General features: G+C 45.6%; 1 protein-coding gene across 1 annotated transcript in view; it reads right to left on the bottom strand.

The window, feature by feature from the left end:
- The window catches only part of RHOQ (ras homolog family member Q), a 43,487-nt gene that overhangs the window by 8,509 nt on the left and 14,962 nt on the right, over positions 1 to 20,016 (bottom strand). Inside the window, exons 3-4 of the mRNA XM_073672061.1 lie at positions 15,361 to 15,525; positions 4,906 to 5,001 (exon numbers count right to left, since the gene is read on the bottom strand). Of these exons, the coding sequence (XP_073528162.1) occupies positions 4,906 to 5,001; positions 15,361 to 15,525 (261 nt within the window). The remainder of the gene's footprint in view (positions 1 to 4,905; positions 5,002 to 15,360; positions 15,526 to 20,016) is intronic.

Below are 20,016 nucleotides of genomic sequence, written 5' to 3'. Positions count from 1 at the left end.
CATGCAGGGGCAATAAGAGGCTGCTCACACTGCTGTCCATCTGATCTAATACTGGAGATATCAGGGGTACAGCATTAAGGAGAAGTCCAACCTGCCTATCTGATCTAATACTGGAGATACCAAGGGAGCAGAGGTAAGGAGAGGCTGCTCACACTGCTCCCACCCTGTCTGATCTAATACTGGAGATACCAGGGGAGCAGAGGTAAGGAGAGGCTGCTCACACTGCTGTCCACCCTGTGTATCTGATCTAATACTGGAGATACCAAGGGAGCAGAGGTAAGGAGAGGCTGCTCACACTGCTGTCCACCCTGTGTATCTGATCCAATACTGGAGATACCAAGGGAGCAGAGGTAAGGAGAGGCTGCTCACACTGCTCCCACCCTGTCTGTCTGATCTAATACTGGAGATACCAGGGGAGCAGAGGTAAGGAGAGGCTGCTCACACTGCTGTCCACCCTGTGTATCTGATCTAATACTGGAGATACCAAGGGAGCAGAGGTAAGGAGAGGCTGCTCACACTGCTCCCACCCTGTCTGTCTGATCTAATACTGGAGATACCAGGGGAGCAGAGGTAAGGAGAGGCTGCTCACACTGCTGTCCACCCTGTGTATCTGAATGACAAAACATGGTACAGTTTATCTCTAGATCACAGGAACTTCCTACTGCACATAGTCACAGGCTCCTGTCCTAACATTCTAGGAGAGGCTTCTGTCACTGCAACAAGATGATAGCCATTTTAATTATATGGTGCTCTTCCCTCTCTACAGAAAACCATTGTGATTTGCCAATTAAAAGAATTTAATGACATTTCCTTTAGTTATTTTTCCCTATTCCCAGGAACACACCTTTAAAAAGGCACAGAACTGATAGTGTTTCATTCACAGTTAGGGACCATGTTCAGTGTATTTCCTACAGTATGCCAGAATAATACTTCATTCAGTAAAGTATTTATAAAGTTACTCAACATTTTCTGTATATTGCAATTATGGTGAAAATCACAGTGAACCACCTGAATCCCCCACCCCTACCCCGGACACACTGCAACAATGATACTGATGCTAAATGAGAATATCCAAACTAGTCTGGTGAATGTGACACAAGCGCGAGATAACTGTCTGAGGAAGGTAAAGCTAAATTACCTGGAAAAGCCAGAACATAATACATTGTCCTTGAAATAAGACCAATTTTCTAAAAAAGAGACCATTTATTTTCCTGTTCAGTAGGCAGCGAAAATTGCAAGCGCCGGTTCCCATCCGCCTGTGCAGAATGCGTCTTCATTGAGGGATACACGTAGAATAGAAATGTCAGACAAAACTGTGGAAGCTGATCCAGCATTCAGCGGGAATACAACCGGAATAATAATAATTGGCCATGTAATATTAGTAAGTAAACAGGGGGTGTCCTAGGCTGGATTGTCAGTCAGCTGGTATTGAAATTCGAAGCATAGACCCCCTTCGAGATACAGTCAAGAGAACAGTTTCCTTTGCTAGGATCTAATCCCACCTTGGGTCCCTCAGCATATGACCACCACACAGACCAGTCATACGGCCAAGTGACAGATCTCCCTAATCTATTCATTGGGGGACATTTATGACTCACGTCTTTCTGCCCAAGCCATACTTGCTCTCCAAATTTTTGACTTTTGGCCCCTTTTTCTATTTTTTTCACACTTAAAAAAAGTGGATTTAATATCAGTACTTGGCGGAAATCTAGAGGTCACCGTGCACATGCTCGACTGACGCTCCATTCATTCTATGGGTTGCCGGAAAAAGCCAAGTGTGTCGCCACAATAATATGTGGTAAAGGGGTAGTCTCAGGTTATTGAATTGCTTTAGTTAGTTAGACAGCATGAAAATAAGTTTGCAATTGACTTGATTTTTTTCTAGCTGATGTTATTCTCCTGCAATGAAAGCTTTTATCTTACATAGTGTACAGGTGGTTTCCATAGAGCTCGGTCATGTGTGTGCAGTAGTAACATTCCAGAAGAGTTAACTCCCAACATCCCAGTCACCCATCTCCAGCCTAATGATTCATATACAGCAGTTAGCTTCTCACCTCCTGACAGGGCTGTTATCATTCCTGCATAATCACAATCCCCCAGCACCAAGCATTAACAGTTTTCAGAGCAGTTCTCGTAATCATGGCTCTCACTTTCCTGAGTAGTGTGGTTGTTCAAATGGCACTGTAATTTCTATATGCAGATGTAGTGATAACTGTAGACTCAGAACACTGACAGATCGCTAATCTGTTGTAGCAGGTCGGAGCTCCTGACCAGAACTGTCACTCAAAAAGTAACCGTCCCCTCCACCAAGCAACCAAGAATAAGGAGATTGCATAGCTAAGCTCCACTAAAGAGACAACTCTTAGACAAGCCGGCCACCTCTATTCAGGCTGGCTGGGCACAGCGGCCGCCCAACCTGGCAGAATGGAGGTTCGGACTGTGTGGATTTACTATTGAGGACTATAAGAGGAAAACCCCATTTAAGTATCAATAAGCAGCAGTTGTAGAACTACTATGTATACTGAGCCTCCACGAAATAGCATGTCATACAGTAACCACTCCTGTTTTATGTATTTTATGATTCCTGTATAATATTTTAGAAGCAACAAGTAATGAGCCGAGCTCAGATTCCATTCTAATATATTCCTGGCACAATACTGATGTAATTTTCCAGAGCTGGTAAACCTGCACGAGAGGCTGGAAGTAATGATGTGATTGTAGTCAAGCTCACTGCTGGGAATCTTACCAACATCTCCCTGCAATGTGTATAGGACGTCTGGTGGGGAAAGTGGTGATCAGATATTACCCATTGCGCAGATAGTGCAAGGCGAGCTGTGTTTTACCCAATTAGTAAAGTGTTCTAGGTCTTTAAAGAGATTGTGGCGGTCCACCTACTGAGACCTCCACCTAGCCGAAGAAAGGGGATCTGCAGTGATCCTCACCTGAAAGAGCATGCGCTCCTTTACTCCATTCATTTTCCATGGGACTGCTGGATATAGCCAAGCATCGTACTCTATCTCCGTCCCATAAAGAATGGATGATGGCTATTCTGAGTCAACATTCTTAGGAATGCAGAGTGTACCAGTGGATGGACCACCAGCATTCATCAAGTCCTCCCCTACACTATTTGACAACTAAAGCTGCTCCTCAGCAGTTGCAGTGCAGATTTTAGGGACACATTGGTCCTGCGTCAGGATTCCCGGGACAGTATCTGAAATCCAGGTGGGTCCCACTGGATCCAGGACACTTGGGTCTTATGCGCCAAGGAACGCACAGACTCCGATCAGCTGCCAAGTATTCAGAAGAGGAGACAAACGTGCCATATAGACCTTTGCGGTGTACACCTTTAGGCTGGTTACATAGTTACATAAAAGGATTGTAAGAAATGTCACAATTGTATCAGCTTTCAATTCCCATAGACAAGTTAAAGGGTTAGAAAAACCTACAAGAAGCAAAATTAAAATAAACCCTGCTGTAAATAAATAAAAAGCAAGTGCATTTAAATAAAATAGGGTTCTTAGTAACACTGTTTTTGATCAAAAACAGTATGAAAGCTATCCCACCAGCAACAAGGTGAACCCGTTCGGTATAGAACCTGCATTTATGTGCGGCAGGACTACCATTTTAAACCAAGCTCAAATTTTGTGTTTTTTTTCTAAGTTAAAGGTTTTTCCGGGACTGAGCTTGCCTTAGAATAAGTCATCAATATCGGTGCGGGCCTGACAAACGACAACTCCACTAATCAGCTGCCGGTAGTCCACAGTATACAGAACCAAACACACAACAGCCCCATACACGGTGTAGTGACCATTCCCAGGTACTGCAGTTCAGATCCTATTGAAGTTAACAGAACTGAACGTTGGTACCTATAATCGGTAGGAGTGCTGGTGGGGGATGTCAGACCCCTACAGATCCCCATCGCAGGACATTAATAGAGTCCTATACAACCTCTTTAAAGTAGAACCTCAGCTATCATTTTGCACAAATAATGGAGACTTTTCAGCAATATTCTGCGCCATTTCATTCTACCACAGTTGTACCCCAACATTCCTCCACCTCATCATTATGGGATGCCATGACATTTGGATCTCCAATCTGACCACCAGTATAAAACATGCTGTCCCGTGTACACAGAAAGTCAGTCTCCAACATTTTGTGAATTACAGGATGACATCATGACTGATCAGATCCTTTCTGGCAGCTCTGACACACATCCCTTTCCCCACCCTGCTTGTTCCTATGTATGAAGGTAATAATTCTGCTTTAAAAGAAGAGGGCACTGATTTAGTAGATGAGTCCATACAGCGATTAGCTGCAGAGTTAGAAACTTTTCTTACATGCTGCTGTGAGTGTTTTGTGCAGAATCTGCAGAGTATCCTAAGAGATCCAGCTCAGTCTGTCTTCCCTGCCATCTGCTTGTAAGAGCTGATAGGGGGGAACCTATCACAGGCAGGATGCAGGGTGAAGTTACATTACATCAATCAGGTCAGGTGCAGACAAGCCATTATGCATATGTAACAGAGGATGCAGAGTTCATGAGTGCTGGGTCTCCTTCACAAGGCTGATCTGTAGGGTTAATCGATATAAAAAGTCCTGGAGAACACCTTTACATTTTGGGGAGAGTAATGAGTAACGTATCGGAGTAGCAGAGCTTGCTGGCTGTATCGGATGCATGAAGTGTCTGTTATAATTGTACATGTTATTTAGATGGAAATTAATATTTCTACTAGAACGTCTCTTCCCATCAGATAAACAGCGATGCATAAAAATGTCATTAAAGGAATTCAAATCCCAAGTCTTCTAACCCCGACTTCTATAGGAACAGTAAAGCATCCTTCACATAATGAGACCATCATTCTGCCTGAGAAAATAAAAAATGAAAGAAAAAAAAACAAGCATTTTTACCTCTTTTGCCAACTTATGCCCTTGCTCAACAGTAATGGGTTTTTCCTTCACATCATTTAGCTTTGCCAGAGTCTTCGGGTCATCTCTTAGGTCGATCTGCAAATCGTAAAAATAAAAAAGTCACATTTTTTCCCCATTTTTTTCAATATCCTAAAACATGAAAAAGCAAATAAAATGGTGTGAAGTGGAGAAATATCACAGGCAGCGAGAACATCCTATGCCCTGGTGCCCTCCGTACTGAATCTTTTTTTTTTAATAACACATTTAATGAGAAGCAAGAAATGGGCACAGGCAAAACTAAAATGACCTGACCCAATATTCTTACTGGACTAAAAACACATTTACAGAGCTATTCCAGTATTCCAGCAGGCGCCGATCATTGCAGCCATTGATGCAGCCTTACTCCCTGATGATAATCACATATAGGGAAGTCCATTTGTTTTTTTTAATCTCTCCTTCTACAATACAATATAAAAGAAAAAAAAGCACACAGCTCTGATCCAGTCTGGACATATAACTAAACTTTGGTCATCTTACACAAACCTGTTCATGAACAGAATGCTAGATCTGCAGTGAAGACTGACATGTGGACATACTTGGTGGAAAAAGAAGGCTGATTACCATATAGACAGCAGATTTATAGCTTTGTAAACCCGGGTGGCAAAATCTATGGTTTCTTTAAAAGGTGGGTATTATTATATTGCATTGCAATATAATAACTATTTTCTTGCAGACTACAATCTCATCCGCGTCTCTCAATAGAGCATTGAGTTAAGCTGATGGGAATCTAGTCGGCATGTGACAGTCAATATGAAAATTTGTGACATGTGACTGCCCATTCGATCTGGTAATTGGTGAATTCTGTCAGTATGCAATAGGCAAACTGTCACGATTCCCCTTCATTTATGCAATCACCATGTGACTGCAGATTTAGTTCAAGCCCCGAAAACCCCTGAAAGAGGGTTATCCAGGATCAGAAAAACTTGGATACTTTGGTCCAAAAACAGTTCTTTTTGATATTGCAGTCCAGATTCAGTGAAGGGGGCAGAGCACACAACCTGTTTGGAGGTGCCGTTTTTGGAAAAAAGTTACAAAAACATGACAATCATAGAATGTTAGAGTTGGAAGGGACCTCCAGGGTCATCAGGTCCAACCCCCTGCTCAATGCAGGAGTCACTAAACCATCTCAGACACATGTCTGTCCAGCCTCTGTATGAAGACTTCCACTGAAGGAGTACTCACCACCTCTCATGGCCGCCTGTTCCACTCATTGATCACACTTCACTGTTAACTTTTTTCTAATATCTAATTTGTATCTTCTCCCTTTCAGTTTCATTCCATTGCTTCTCGTGTTTCCTTGTGTACATGAGAATAAGGATGATCCCTCTCCACTGTGACATCCCTTCAGATATTTGTAGACAGCTATTAAAGTATCCTCTCTGTCTTCTTTTTTGCAGCTAAACATTCCCAGATCCTTTAACCGTTCCTTGTAGGACATAGTTTGCAGTCCGCTCACCATCCTGGTAGCTCTTCTCTGAACTTGCTCCAGTTTTTCAATGTCTTTTTTAAAATGTGGTGCCCAATCCTGGGCAACTTCTTTAATTGACGATTGAGGAGGATGTGACCCACCCAACAAGAGTATGAGGGGCCACCTTCAATATTTCTTCAGACATAGAACCTTATCCGTACCTAGATGCCTGAAGTGGCTGGAAAACATTAAAAGGGGCAGTGATAAGATCCTACAAGGACGGGCAACAATGAAAAAAAACGTGATTAATGAGGCATGGAGAGATACCCAATTTAGGATTATTCACAGGGCCATTTATGGGTTCAATGTCCCGATTCGGGGGGAGGGTGGAATCCGACGGAGGCCCTGCCCGAAATGTCAAGAAGATAATACTGACATGTTTCACAGGTTATGGAGATGTAAAACAATTCAAATTTTTTGGAAGAGTATTAGGAGTCTGGTTAAGAGGATCTGGGGGGGGGGGGGGGATTGGGCATTAGATCCATGGATTTTTCATTACAGAGGAGAAGGGTTTGAAGGGGAGGATATAGGTCAACGAGGACGCAGACTCACCCTAATACACAGTATCATGATCTTGGCAAAAAAATGCATTCTACGAAATTGGATATCGGAGAAGGCTCCCTCCGTGAAGGAAGTGGTGTCCAACCTAAAACAGCTGATTCTTTTAGAAAAATTGGAGGCAGAAAGGCATAAGACCAAACTGACCGGGAAATTCTTTGAAAAGTGGAGACAATTACTAGAAAGGAAATGCTCACAAGAAGAAATCGTGGGAGTGGTTCAGCCATTTGCTCATTCCGAGTGGTACTTATTAAACGACATTCAAGGCACTTTGGGGATCTTGAAGGTCTAGTCAGGTGGTTCCGGGACACTTGTAACCATGTAGCATGGACAATAGGGCGGACAAAAATTAAAACGAACAGATTTGCTTAGTTAGAGGAGAGTTTTATTTCAGGTATGGAAGACGTTATACATTACATAAATTGCTGCATTTTGGGAGGAGAGAAGGGTAGGGGGGGGATTTTATATCTTTAAGAGTATTCATGCAAAGCTTTGATGTATGGAAAATATATATATTCTTGTACCGTGTTAGCCAGTAGATAGAAAAATATTTATCCCACCGCTGCCACCAATTGTCACAAAAACACACTTGGTCAGACCTTGCAGCCCTCTGGTGCCCCCTTATCCTGCTGGTCAAACACGGTATTGACCGAGGATAAGCAACAGGGCGCAGCTGCTCTAATTTATGTCGACTATTGTGGCACGTGATGTGAGAGGACGTATATATACCACCAGTTCCTTCCAGGAATGTATATATACCTCCGTCCAGCCACCCTCAAACCACAATATCACAAATACTGGTATACTGCCACCACCGATCGCTTAACAGGTGGATCGGGTACCCGTTAGGTAACGTGAATTAGTGGGGGAGGAACGTGTTTGCTCGTCGACATAGGACAAGAAGAACGAAGCTGGTAAATAATAATGATTTACTCCCGAAAGTGGGAAGTGTTTACAAAAGATATACAAGATATTATAAAAAGAGAGACAATTTACATATATGCATAAAACAGTTATTAAAATAAAAGGGATAAGGGATAGCAAAACCTGCGCCACGAGGTGATGGTCTCAGATTCTGTGGGGGGGGGGGGGACGGCTCCCCGGAAATTAGGTGTGATTCCTCCACGCAGCGACGAGGAGTGCATGCGTCTGACGTCCCTGGGTTAGAATGAAGTAAAATGTCCGTTCTGGTTTTTAGTAAGAGGCCAAAACACTAGGAGACACCCATGTTGTTTACCTCACACGGGGGCTCGGTTTTGTGAACCCACCCAGCTGCACAAGACATAAAAATCCTTCAGATTTCATATCTTGGTATGGGGGGGTCCCACCTCCAAGATGGAGACATCATGTTTGCCGTCACCAATATTCATGAAGATGGATATCAAATATGATATCTCTGACGCTCAGAATCCATTTCCCGTGCTTCCGGTGGTCTCCCAGTTATGTAAGATATACCGTCGCAATTGGAAAAAGGTGAACATCCAAAAAATGTGGTCCTTATGTTTGTGACAGTCATGTGCACTATTAAACTCGACATTAAAAGTTTGTACAGTTAGACAATAGGATTTTGGAGGGAGTTCCAGTTTATACCTGAATGCTTGTTCTTTAGCTGAGGTTTTATGGCAGTAATAAAAATTCCTTGTTAGGGGGAAAGCAAGAGTGAGTTCTATGTAGCCTCTTCCAAATGAGCAGGGGGTGGAGATTTAAGACATCTCTCATTTTTAAAACTAGGACAAAAATACATTTTGCCTGACACCTCCCCCTTTTTAGACTGCGCTATGGAGGTAGGACATTCTGGTACTCCTCCAGGCGTATCTCTGGAGGCTCCCCTCGCCGGGACAACCCATCAGCATTGCCATGCTCGCTGCCTTTGCAGTGTTGAACGGTAAAGTCGTACTGCTGGAAGGTGAGGCTCCAGCGTAACAACCTTCCGTTGGCACCGACATGGTGTGCAGCCAACTCAGGGGGTTGTGGTCAGTCACGACAGTGAAGGGGCGCCCGTGCAAGTAAGGCTGTAAGTGGTGCAGGGCCCATACAATGGCCAGGCACTCCTTCTCTATGGTGGAATAGGCCACTTCCCTCGGCAGCAGTTTCCGGCTTAGGTACAACAAGGGGTGTTCTTGGTTCCCCGAGTCGACCTGGCTGAGTACAGCACCGAGGCCAAACTCACTGGCGTCGGTCTGTACAAAGAGTGGCCGTGTGCCGTCGACCGCCTTTAGCACAGGAGAGCTGCTCAGGGCAGTCTTCGAAGCCCCAAAGGCCACCTCGCATTCCTTTGTCCATTTGACTGAATGGGGTAGGCTCCTCCTGGTGAGGTCTGTCAAGGGCTTCGCAAGGCTACTATAGTCTTGTACAAAGCGTCTATAGTACCCTGCGGTCTCCAAGAAGGACTGCACCTGCTTCTTGGTCCTGGGGGTGGGCCAGGACACGATAGCGTCCACCTTCCCAGGCTCTGGCTTCAGAGTACCCCCACCTACCCGGTGCCCCAGGTAGTGGACCTCGTTCATGACCATCTGGCACTTTCCTGGCTTGATGGACAAGCCCGCCTGGTGAATGCGCCCGAGCACCTGCTGCAGATGCTCGAGGTGATCCTCCCAGGTGGGACTGAAGACGGCAATGTCATCCAGGTACGCCACTGCGTACCTCTCCAGTCCCTGGAGCAGGTGGTTGACCATTCGCTGGAAAGTGGCAGGGGCATTTTTCATGCCAAAAGGCATGACTGTGGATTCATACAATCCGCAGGGGGTGATAAAGGCGGACTTCTCCGGGGCTCAAGGGAATCTGCCAATATCCACGACTCAGATCCATAATGGAGAGATAGCTCGCGCTGGCTAACCGCTCAAGCAGCTCCTCAATGCGTGGCATTGGTTGTGCATCAGAGGCTGTGATAGCGTTGAACCCCCTGTAGTCCACACAGAACCGGGTGGTCTGGTCCTGCTTTGGCACCAGGACCACAGGTGAGGCCCACACGCTCTTGGACCGCTTAATCACCCCCAATTTCAGCATCTCCTCGACCTCCTGGCGCATGACATGCTGCACCTCGTCGGAGATTCGATAGGCTGTCCGCCGGAGTGGGGCATGATTCCCGGTGTCCACTTCATGGACCACCACTACAGTCCTGCCAGGCAGGTTGGTGAACACTGCTTGGAAGGGTTTCAGCACTGCTCGCATCTGAGACCTCTGGTCTGCGGATAGCAAGGCGCTTATCTCTACATCCTCTAGGGCAGTGTTCCCCAACTCCAGTCCTCAAGGCCCACCAACAGGTCAGGTTTTCAGGATCTCCTTAGTATTGCACAGGTGATGGAATTATTGCCTGTGCAGGTGATGTAATTATCACCTGTGCAATACTAAGGAAATCCTGAAAACATGACCTGTTGGTGGGCCTTGAGGACTGGAGTTGGGGAACCCTGCTCTAGGGACCCGCTGGCCTTCGCTTGGGCCAGAATGTCCAAGAGGGGGTCGTCCTCCCCATCCTCGGGCAGGCTGCAGACCAGTAGGACGCAGGCTACACATTCTTGATGAGCCTTCATCATATTAACGTGAAAAGCCTTCCGCCTACCCCGCGCGTGGTCAAGAGTGATCACGTAGGTGACCGGGTTGAGCTGATGGTGAATGACGTACGGGCCTTCCCAGGCCGCCTGAAGCTTGTCCTTTGGTACGGGGACCAGCACCCACACCTTCTGACCCACCTGGTAGGTCCGCTCTCAGGCATTCTGGTCATACCAATGCTTCTGGTCAGCCTGGGCTTGCGCCATGTTGTCATGCACCAACTGCGTCAAGGTCTGCATCTTGTCACGGAAGCGCACGACATACTCCACGATGGACACTCCTGGGAAGAAGAGCCGAGCTTCCCAGAATTCCCTTATCAACCCAAGGGGTCCTCGGACACGCCTGCCATACAGGAGCTCAAAGGGGGAGAACCCCGTCGAGGCCTGTGGAACCTCTCTGTAAGCAAATAACAGGTGTGGGAGGTAACGCTCCCAGTCGCGTCCCTGGGTCTCAACCAGCATTTTTAACATCTGTTTGAGGGTACCGTTGAATCGCTCACACAAACCATTGGTTTGGGGATGATACGCGCTCGATACCAGATGCTGCACCTGCATTTTCTTACATAGGGCCTCCATTAAGCGAGACATGAACTGGGTCCCCTGGTCGGTAAGCATCTGCCTGGGAAAGCCTACTCGCAAAAAGATGGCCAAGCGGGCGTCCGCCACCTTATCCACCCTAACTGAGGACAGGGCTACTGCCTCCGGATACCGGGTAGCAGTCTACCACGGTAAGGATGAAACGTTTTCCAGAGCTGCTGGGTATGGCCAGTGGTCCCACAATGTCCACAGCAATCCTCTGGAAAGGCTCCTCTATCACTGGCAAAGAAATCAGGGGGGCTTTGGGAGCCGGCCCTGACTTTCCCACTCTTTGACACGTGGTACAGGAGCGACAGTAGTTCACCACATCCGTCCCCATTTTGGGCCAATAAAAGTGGTGAGACAGCCGGGCCTTGGTTTTGCTGACCCCCAAGTGTCCAGAGAGTGGAATCTCATGGGCGATCCGCAACAACTCATCCCTGAATTGGTAGGGGAAGACCAGCTGTCTTTCCCTCAGCCACTCCTGTTGGGGTGTACAGGGAACTGTCTCCCGGTACAACCTCCCTTGGTCCCAGAATACCCTCTCCTTACCCGACTCGGAAGTGGGCTTCTCAGCGAGGCTCCTTAACGTCTCCAGGCTAGCATCGGAGTGCAGAGCTGCCTGAAACTCCTGGCTGGAGGAAGCCAGAAGTGAGGTTAAAGGCCACGTCCTCACTGGGACCGGCTCTGGGTCCATACCTGATTCTGTTATTCCTCTGTCCGAGGAGGGTCCAGAAGGCAGGGCGTTACTTGCATTCTGGGCACTCTGACTGCGGGTAACAGCGGCTATATAGGCCGTCTCCCCAGGGAATAACACCGTCCCATCATCCTGCGCGGCTATGAGTACTTCTTCCCCATCCTCCCCCATTACCTCAGGCACAGTGCTACGTATGGGGCAGCTACCATCAGCCAGGTCACCATCTGTTGTGACACTGGTCGCTGGCACAGCACCACCTGCTTCATGGTCCCTGTGCCTCTCCCCATTACCCTTAGCACTGACACTTGCTCCTGCTAGGGGATCCTCAGCAATATCACCCCACAGCGTGACATGGCTGAGTTCTCCTGTACCTTCCAATACAACATCAACATCATCATCATTGACATTCACATTATCAGCATTAACCTTACCAACTGTATCAGATCGGGGAGGGGTGTCAGGGACATAATAAGCAAACATCCTCCCCAAATCAGTTCCCAACAAAACATTTGCAGGTAGATTTCCAGATACTCCCACTTCCTTCACCCCACTCCCCGCACCCCAATCAATAAAAACCTGGGCCATGGGCAAGGGGCATCGGACGCCCCCAATCCCAGTGACAGTCAGGGTCTTTCCCGGAATAAGCTCTTCAGCGGACACCAGTTTGGGTCGGATGAGGATTCGTTCGGCCCCAGTGTCCTTGAGGCCTACAGTGACAGTGTCCCCCACCATGACAGACTGCAAGTTTTCACAGGCCCTCCCAACCGGCCCACCCACCAAAAGAACTGAGACATTAGGCCCTAGGGCCTTGGATGGGGGGGGGGGGGGTTTCTTCCTCTGCTTCTCTGGGCAAGTGGCGCTGAGATGACCAGTCTGGTTGCAGAAATAACACCTGCGGGCATCAGATGCAGGCCGGGCATTGGTAACGGGAAAAAGGCCTCTGGAAGGTCGGCTGGCAAGGGCAGGGATGGTGGTTGATGGCTTACCCCCTTTCCAGCTGGCGACAACCAGCTTCCGCACCTCCGGTCTCCGGTTGGCCTCGTAGGTGTCTGCGATCTGCGCTGCTTTATTGCCATCTGGTGGCTCTCGATCCATCACGAACTGCCGTACCTCAGTCGGACACAGATGCAGGAACTGGTCTTTCACCATCAGATCCTTTAGCTGCTCAAAGGTGGTCGCTGACAGTCCTTGGATCCACTGCTCAAAGTTGGTTCGGAGCCCATGCACCACATCGCTGTAACTGTCGTGCGGTCCACGTTGGAGGTTCCAGAACTTTTTACGGTACACCTCAGGAGTCAGTTGAAACCTCTGGATTAGGGCCTGCTTAATGGCATCATAGTTCCCATCGAGGCTCGGAGGAAGAGCTACAAACACATCCAGAGCTTTGCCTCGCAGCCCTGCAGTTACGTATCGGGCCCACTGCCCCTCCGGCAGCTGGTATTGTCTGCAAGTCTTTTCAAAACCCCTCAGAAAGGTGTCGAGGTCGCCGTCCTTTTCCATCACAGGAAAATGCTCTGGACGGGGCTTAAACAGGGTCGCATTGTTGGTCTCACCGTTCCGTGAGGTGGATGCTGGGATCCCGAGTTTGGCCATCTGCAGTTTATGGGCCCTCTGGGCTTGGGCCTCTCGCTCTGCCTCTCGCTGAGCTCACTCGGCCCTCTCGGCCTCCTGGTGCTGCTGAATGACTTTCAGCTGTCCTTCATGATCCTCTGCAGGAAGTTGCTGTAGAGCCATCTGCAGATAGGGGTCCACGCTGCCCTGGTCGCTGACGCAGCATGCGTCTACAGGTGGGACCCCTGCAGTAGTACTGTCCATATCTCGGCTGACCCCTGGCCCTGCTGAGGTCTGGAGAAGGGCTTGCTCTGCCTCCAGTTGCGCCAGTGCAGCAACCATTTGTTCTTTGTTTTTGCCGACGGGGTCAATGCCTCTGGTTATACATATTCCAATAAGAGTGTCCTTTTTCTGCTGGCTGTACCAGAGCTCCCCAACGATGACCATGATCACCAAAATACAGATAGAACAGAAAAAAAAACGAAGGGTAGGGGTAACTGCTACACATACAGTATTGTCTCAGATCTAATAAACACTGAGTTCGATCTTCAAAACTTTTCAGATATAATCGGATATGTTCCAACCTGATGGATAGAGACAAACACCTTGATGGCCTCAGAAAGACCTTTTTGAAACAGGGCTACCATCCAAGAACAGTTGAGAACCAGATTACAAGAGCCACCAGAATATCAAGGAATCATCTCCTACATTACAAAACCAAACAAGAAAACAACCGGGTGCCTCTAGTAGTCACCTACAATCCAAATCTGGAGGCGCTAAGAAGAGCTGCACGGAAACTACAACCCTTACTACAAAAAGATGCCCGATTACAATCCATATTTCCAGACCCCCCACTTCTGTGTTTCAGGCAGCCCCCAAATCTAAGAAGCATCATTGTCAGAAGCTCCCTGTCATCTCCTCCAGCTACAGGTACCTTTCCTTGCAACCAGAAAAAATGTAAAACCTGTCCGTTTATAACGACCACAAACAAGATAAAGATTCCCAATTCACATCAGGACTATAAGATCCCAGGTACGTTCAACTGTATCACATCTAATGTAGCGTATTTAATTATATGTACCAAATGTCCAGCTGGGGGTCTTTATGTAGGGGAGACAGGGCAAAAACTTAGAACAAGGATGAATCATCTTCGCCACACAATAAAAGAAAAAGAATAGATCTGCCTGTAGCCAAGCATTTTTGTTCCCCTGATCACAGCATCAAAGACATGAAATTACTAGTATTAAAAGGTAACTTCAAATCTCAAAGAGAAAGAAGAGTCTCAGAATATAAACTGATGATGACCTTTAACACTTTCAGAGCAGGAATGAATGTGTCGCATGGATTTAGGTCATTCTACATCAACTAAGGAATGTGCTCCTCAGAATTGTGAGGCCATCACAACACTGAACCTGGTCACAGGACAATAAAACCTTCACACTCCTTATCTATTAACTGCTAAAATATTTATAGCCAGAACTGTTTATCTCTTCCATAGTCACTATACTTTTCATCACCTGTCTTACCTATTGCATTTTTTTTTCTTGTGTGTATAAATATTTGACTCTTCAGATTTTGTGGTATACTATGCCTGATGAAGAGACCTGAGTAGTCTCGAAAGCTTGCAATTTGTTACCATCTTTTCAGTTAGCTATTAAAAAGGTATCAACCACTGAGGACTCTCAAATCTAAATATTTTTCTAAGCTTTGATGTGAAATCTTTTTACTCATGCTTTATCCAAAATGTTAAAACATTTAATAAAAATTATTGTTAAAAAAAAAAAAAAAAAAAAAAAAAGGGGGCGGTGGGGTTCCTGCGTATAACTGAAGGGTCTCAAGGATCAGATCCTCACTGATCATAGTTTATCTAATGGCTATAAAGTCTGAGAAGTAAAGTTATTTTTCAGAAAGGTAACAAAAAAAAAAAAAAAAAAAAAAGAGGATAGATGAAACAATACAATGCACATCTGTATTTCTAAAATGTCACCGACACCTACCTGTGTGCCCACCAGTAAAAATGGCACATTTGGTGCATATTCCTTCAGTTCGGGCACCCATTCCTCCTTCACATTCTGAAATGAGGCCGGATTGACCACTGAGAAACAGATCAGGAAGACATCGGTCATGGGATAAGACAATGGTCTCAGGCGGTCATAATCTTCCTGGTAGAAGAAGAAGGAATGATTAATGCTCCGGGCAGAATTAGGGGGGAAAAAAAAACAAAAAAAAACAGACACTGGAGGTTTTAATATTCTGCTGACAAACACGTCTGAAGGAAATGTCTGCATGTGCTAGGAGAAAATGGGATGTGGTCCCTCTGCCGACATCTCATGGACCATGTGCCGTGCAGTCAGCAGACCTCACCTGCCAAAAATAAAATTCAGCCCTGACCAAAAAGGAGATTTCCATATATCTTAATTAAATTAAAGGTTCTACAACTTTCTAACATTGTTTGCGTTTCCCCTCTTAACCATTTTTTGCTAAGATTTTTACTGTGCATGAAGACATTCTAGCTTAAAGTTTTTCTCATGTTGAACTGGACACACGATATACAGTAGAATAAAACATTTTTGTTTGTTTCTTATTTCGCCTCTCAGTTGAAGAGATAGTAGAGATCTAAGTTAATTTCCTTTAAGCTGAAGTGGGCGTTACCAGAGAGATTTCACTGAGGGGAGGATCCTTCTTCCTCTTTCTGATGCTGGCCAATCATAAGCAGGCAGCAACACAGTGGAGAAAGAAAAGCACGCCCCCACAATAGCTTAGGCGAGGCTCAGTGTGAGCCATGTACTCACAAACAGTCTGCTCTCCTCATTGCAGAGTGATGACATGTACAGCAGAACTAAGTGTGATTGACCGTCTTAATCTCCAGCAGTCAGTGTGGGGGGGAGGGAGGGGTCTCATTACAAACACTTCTAAAAACTCTCCTCTCAAATTCAAATTACCGTAGCTTTATTAGAAGGATCATATACACATTAGCATTACTAAAACAAGCGTAGCGCTGCCTACTCTGCTGTACTGCCCTTCCCCCCATAATGAGGCTGAGCCAACCTCTTTAAATTCATTAGCAAATTACATACATATTCTGTCCTGCTACCAGCCAAGCAAATGTAGTGCAAATCTTTTAAACAAAGCCATAAATGAACCGTGAAACAAATTGGAAATATAGGAGATGAACGTAGGAAGGAATTTTTCAAGCATTGTACACCACAAATTGGTGTAAAAAGTAAAAAACAAAACAAAAACTAACCTTTCACATCTGTTTACATCGGATTTGCCAACTTTTTTTAGAAAGATAGGCATAGGTTAGTGAGAAGGCTTGTGGCCTTGCACACAGACAGATTTCATATAACTATATACTGTATATATAAAAAATTTCAGCAAAATTGTATTTCATGACTGTACATTTTCAGTTTCTGGAGCACGGCCAGCTGAAAGAAGTCCCAAATTTATTAAGAGGAGTACGCCTCTTACTCCAGCAAACTCTACATCATGACTGACCCCTTGCTTTATGAATTCCCACCTTTTAGTTTTCTCTCATGCTGGACACATTAGCGACTTTACTTAAGAAATGCATAGCTCTATGTTCTCAGGTAATTACTGCGGACGTCCCACAGAGCAGACCCTGCAGAGATGCCTGCAGTGGTATTTATCACAACAGATATCATTGTGAAGGAGTGGGGTAGAGTAGACTAGTTACGCACTTCATCGTTTGCACTGCAAGTGTAAAATATGCACCTACATCCGCTGCATAAGTTGTTATACTGCGATTCTGCAGATCTCAATTTACATGCTGTGAGATATATCCACGGCATAGGAGATTTAAAAAAAAAAAAAAAAAAACGCCTGCATTACACTGGCACTGTAAAACACGGGATTTTCCGCAAGCAGACATTCAGCAGAAAATCTGCTACATTTTTCCAAGTAGAAAAACAGCCTGAAAGTATATTCTCAGCACCCTTGCTCAGCTATTTCTATAACTCCCATAAAAAAAAAAAAAAATTTGTGCTTCCTCCCTCTATTAACCTGCCTAAGGCCATGTTCACATGTTCAGTATTATACATCAGTATTTGTAAGCCAAAACCAGGAGTGGGTGATAAATACAGAAGTGGTGACGTGTTTCTATTATACTTTTCCTCTGATTGTTCCACTCCTGATTTTGGCTTACAAATACTGATGTGAAATACTGTTCAAATACTGAACGTGTGAATGTGGCATAAACCCAATATTGCTAGAACCACGCAGAAACTGCATTACTCCCAAACAGCATGCTCACTGTCTTGGGGTTATATTTTACTTAGTGGTTTCCTTCACTGCCTATAGCCAACCGATCACTCATGTAACCTGCACCTCAAAAACATCTGAAGAGTTCGTCCTTTTCTCTCCTTTGACTCTGCAAAAACTCTGTTGCTCCGACACGTTCTCTACTAGACTACTGCAACTCTGTATTAAATTGGCTTGCCTATTACTAAACCCTCCCCTCTGCCATCTATCCTTAATGCAGCAGCCAGTGTCATATTTCTGTCCAGCCACTAAACTGATGTCTCCACCCTGTGCCAGTCATTGCACTGGTTGCCCATCTGCTACAGAGTACAATACAAACTTACCACTCTCACCTGTAAAGCTCTCCACAGTTCTGCACTACCCTATATGTCCTGACGGGAGAGGGAGGTTTGGATTATTATAAGTATTGGGTCACTAGTGACCACTAATCACCTAGTACGAATATCTACAGTATAATCCAAACCTCCCTCTCCAGGACTTCTCTGGAATGCTCTACCCCAGACAATCCAGCTAATTCCCAGTACGCACGCTTAAGACTGGCCTATCAGCTCTAATCTAACCTTTCCATCTTCTCCTTTCCAAAGTCTTTGTCACATAGTGACAAGGGACTGTGGGCACCTACCCGGTCCCTCGAACTAGGGGCACCCTAGTCCATCCCTGTCCCCCAGATTACCCCTGAAGGTGGATACACCGGGTTCTCTTAACCAAATTTGCTGCTAACTGACCCTTATCTGATCCCTCCCCCACCCACGGAGGTGAGGGGCTGAAGTGTATAGGAAAACACTAACCAGACAGACAGGGTTAACAGGGAGGGATAAAAGAAAAACTACAATCATACAAAATACACTCACAAAACAACAGAATGGAAAATAGAGGAGGAATAGGAGGCACAAACCAAATGTGAGGATAAGGAAAAACACGCAAACCAACTCCATGCAGCAATCTCCAGAAAAACTCTCCAACCACTGAACTTTCTCCTTCACCACCAAACCAGGAAGTAGAACTATCACTGGCAACTCCCAAGTGCCAGGGGCGATAATATATACTAGATGGGAGAGGCCAACCCAGAACAGCTGAGACAATTCAGGATGGAGAGCTCCAGGAGATCAACTGAACTGACTAACCCTTGCCATGACATCAAGGAAACCTGCAGGATGGTGAAGCAGTTCTAATAAGTGCAGGAGTTAGTGTAACCAGATGCCGCAATCTTCTGGCCCCTCTGTGTCGCGGTATCCCCGTGACAGTCTTCCTCAGAATTTTGTCGCTTCTATCACCTGTTCCCACACCCTCCATGAACTCAGTAGAACTTTGTTTCTCTATACTAATACAAGTCCTGGCTAATTACTGATTCATGCAGCGTAATTTGAATATCCCAATAAATTTATAAAAATCATGCCTGTGCCATAAATGATGCGCACTTTTTTTCCCGTGTGTGTCCCCACTATTTTATCATAGATTGTAAACTCTTGAGCGCATGGCCCTTGCGTCTCTTGTAATTGTTAAATTCTGTACTGCTGTGTAATGTCTCATTTGTAAAGTGCCGAGAAACATGTTGGAGCTATAGTAAAAAAAATAATAAATTTTTATTATATTACAACTAAATGGAGAGAAACTTGCACCTTCCCAGGTGGGACAGGGATTGGAGGATTCCCATACATGACATAAGTGGGTCTCAGAGGTGAGACCTGCATTTGTCAGGGTTTTATACTGTGGATATACCATAAATGTGGGTGATGTGAATACTAACTGAGTCATTAAAGGGGTTTTCCATTTTATTGATCCATCCTTGGGATATGTTATCAATATCAGATCAGTGGGGTCTAACATCCGGCATCCCCCACAGATTAGCTCTCTGTAGCTCTGGCAGCGGCCGATTGTTAACAGTGGAGAGCCAGGAATAGCACCCTATAGTGGCCACTCTCAGGTACTGCAGCTCAGCTCCTATTCACTCCAATGGGAGCCGATGTGAAGTACCAGTTCCAAACACTGTTTAGACACTCCCAGAGCTGAGAACTGCTGGTCAGTAAGGGTGCCCAATTGCAATAATGTCGTCATTAATATCGTAAGTTTGGAAACCCCCTTTAAAAACTCTCCTAAATAATGTATTATTATCTGTCCCACTCTGGGTTCAGATTTTGATACATCATGCAGTTTGGCAAGAAAATAACCACAAACAATTTATAGCATAGCAGCATCTTCCACCAGTGGGTGGCAGCATTCACACTGTGCTATCTGCATCAATGCTCGGAGTAAGTTATGTAGTGTCAACCTTACTTAATAGGATATTTTCATCAGATACATTTATGGCTTATAACGACAGGGTATGCCAAGAAATTTCCGATAGAGATGGGACCTGTATCTATCTCAAGAAT

This window comes from Phyllobates terribilis, unplaced genomic scaffold (assembly GCF_046119375.1).
Source record: "Phyllobates terribilis strain yellow unplaced genomic scaffold, ASM4611937v1 Scaffold_3__8_contigs__length_932513732, whole genome shotgun sequence".
NCBI lineage: Eukaryota > Metazoa > Chordata > Amphibia > Anura > Dendrobatidae > Phyllobates > Phyllobates terribilis.
Note: the sequence above shows the minus strand (reverse complement) of the source record. Positions and strands in the feature narration are given on the sequence as shown.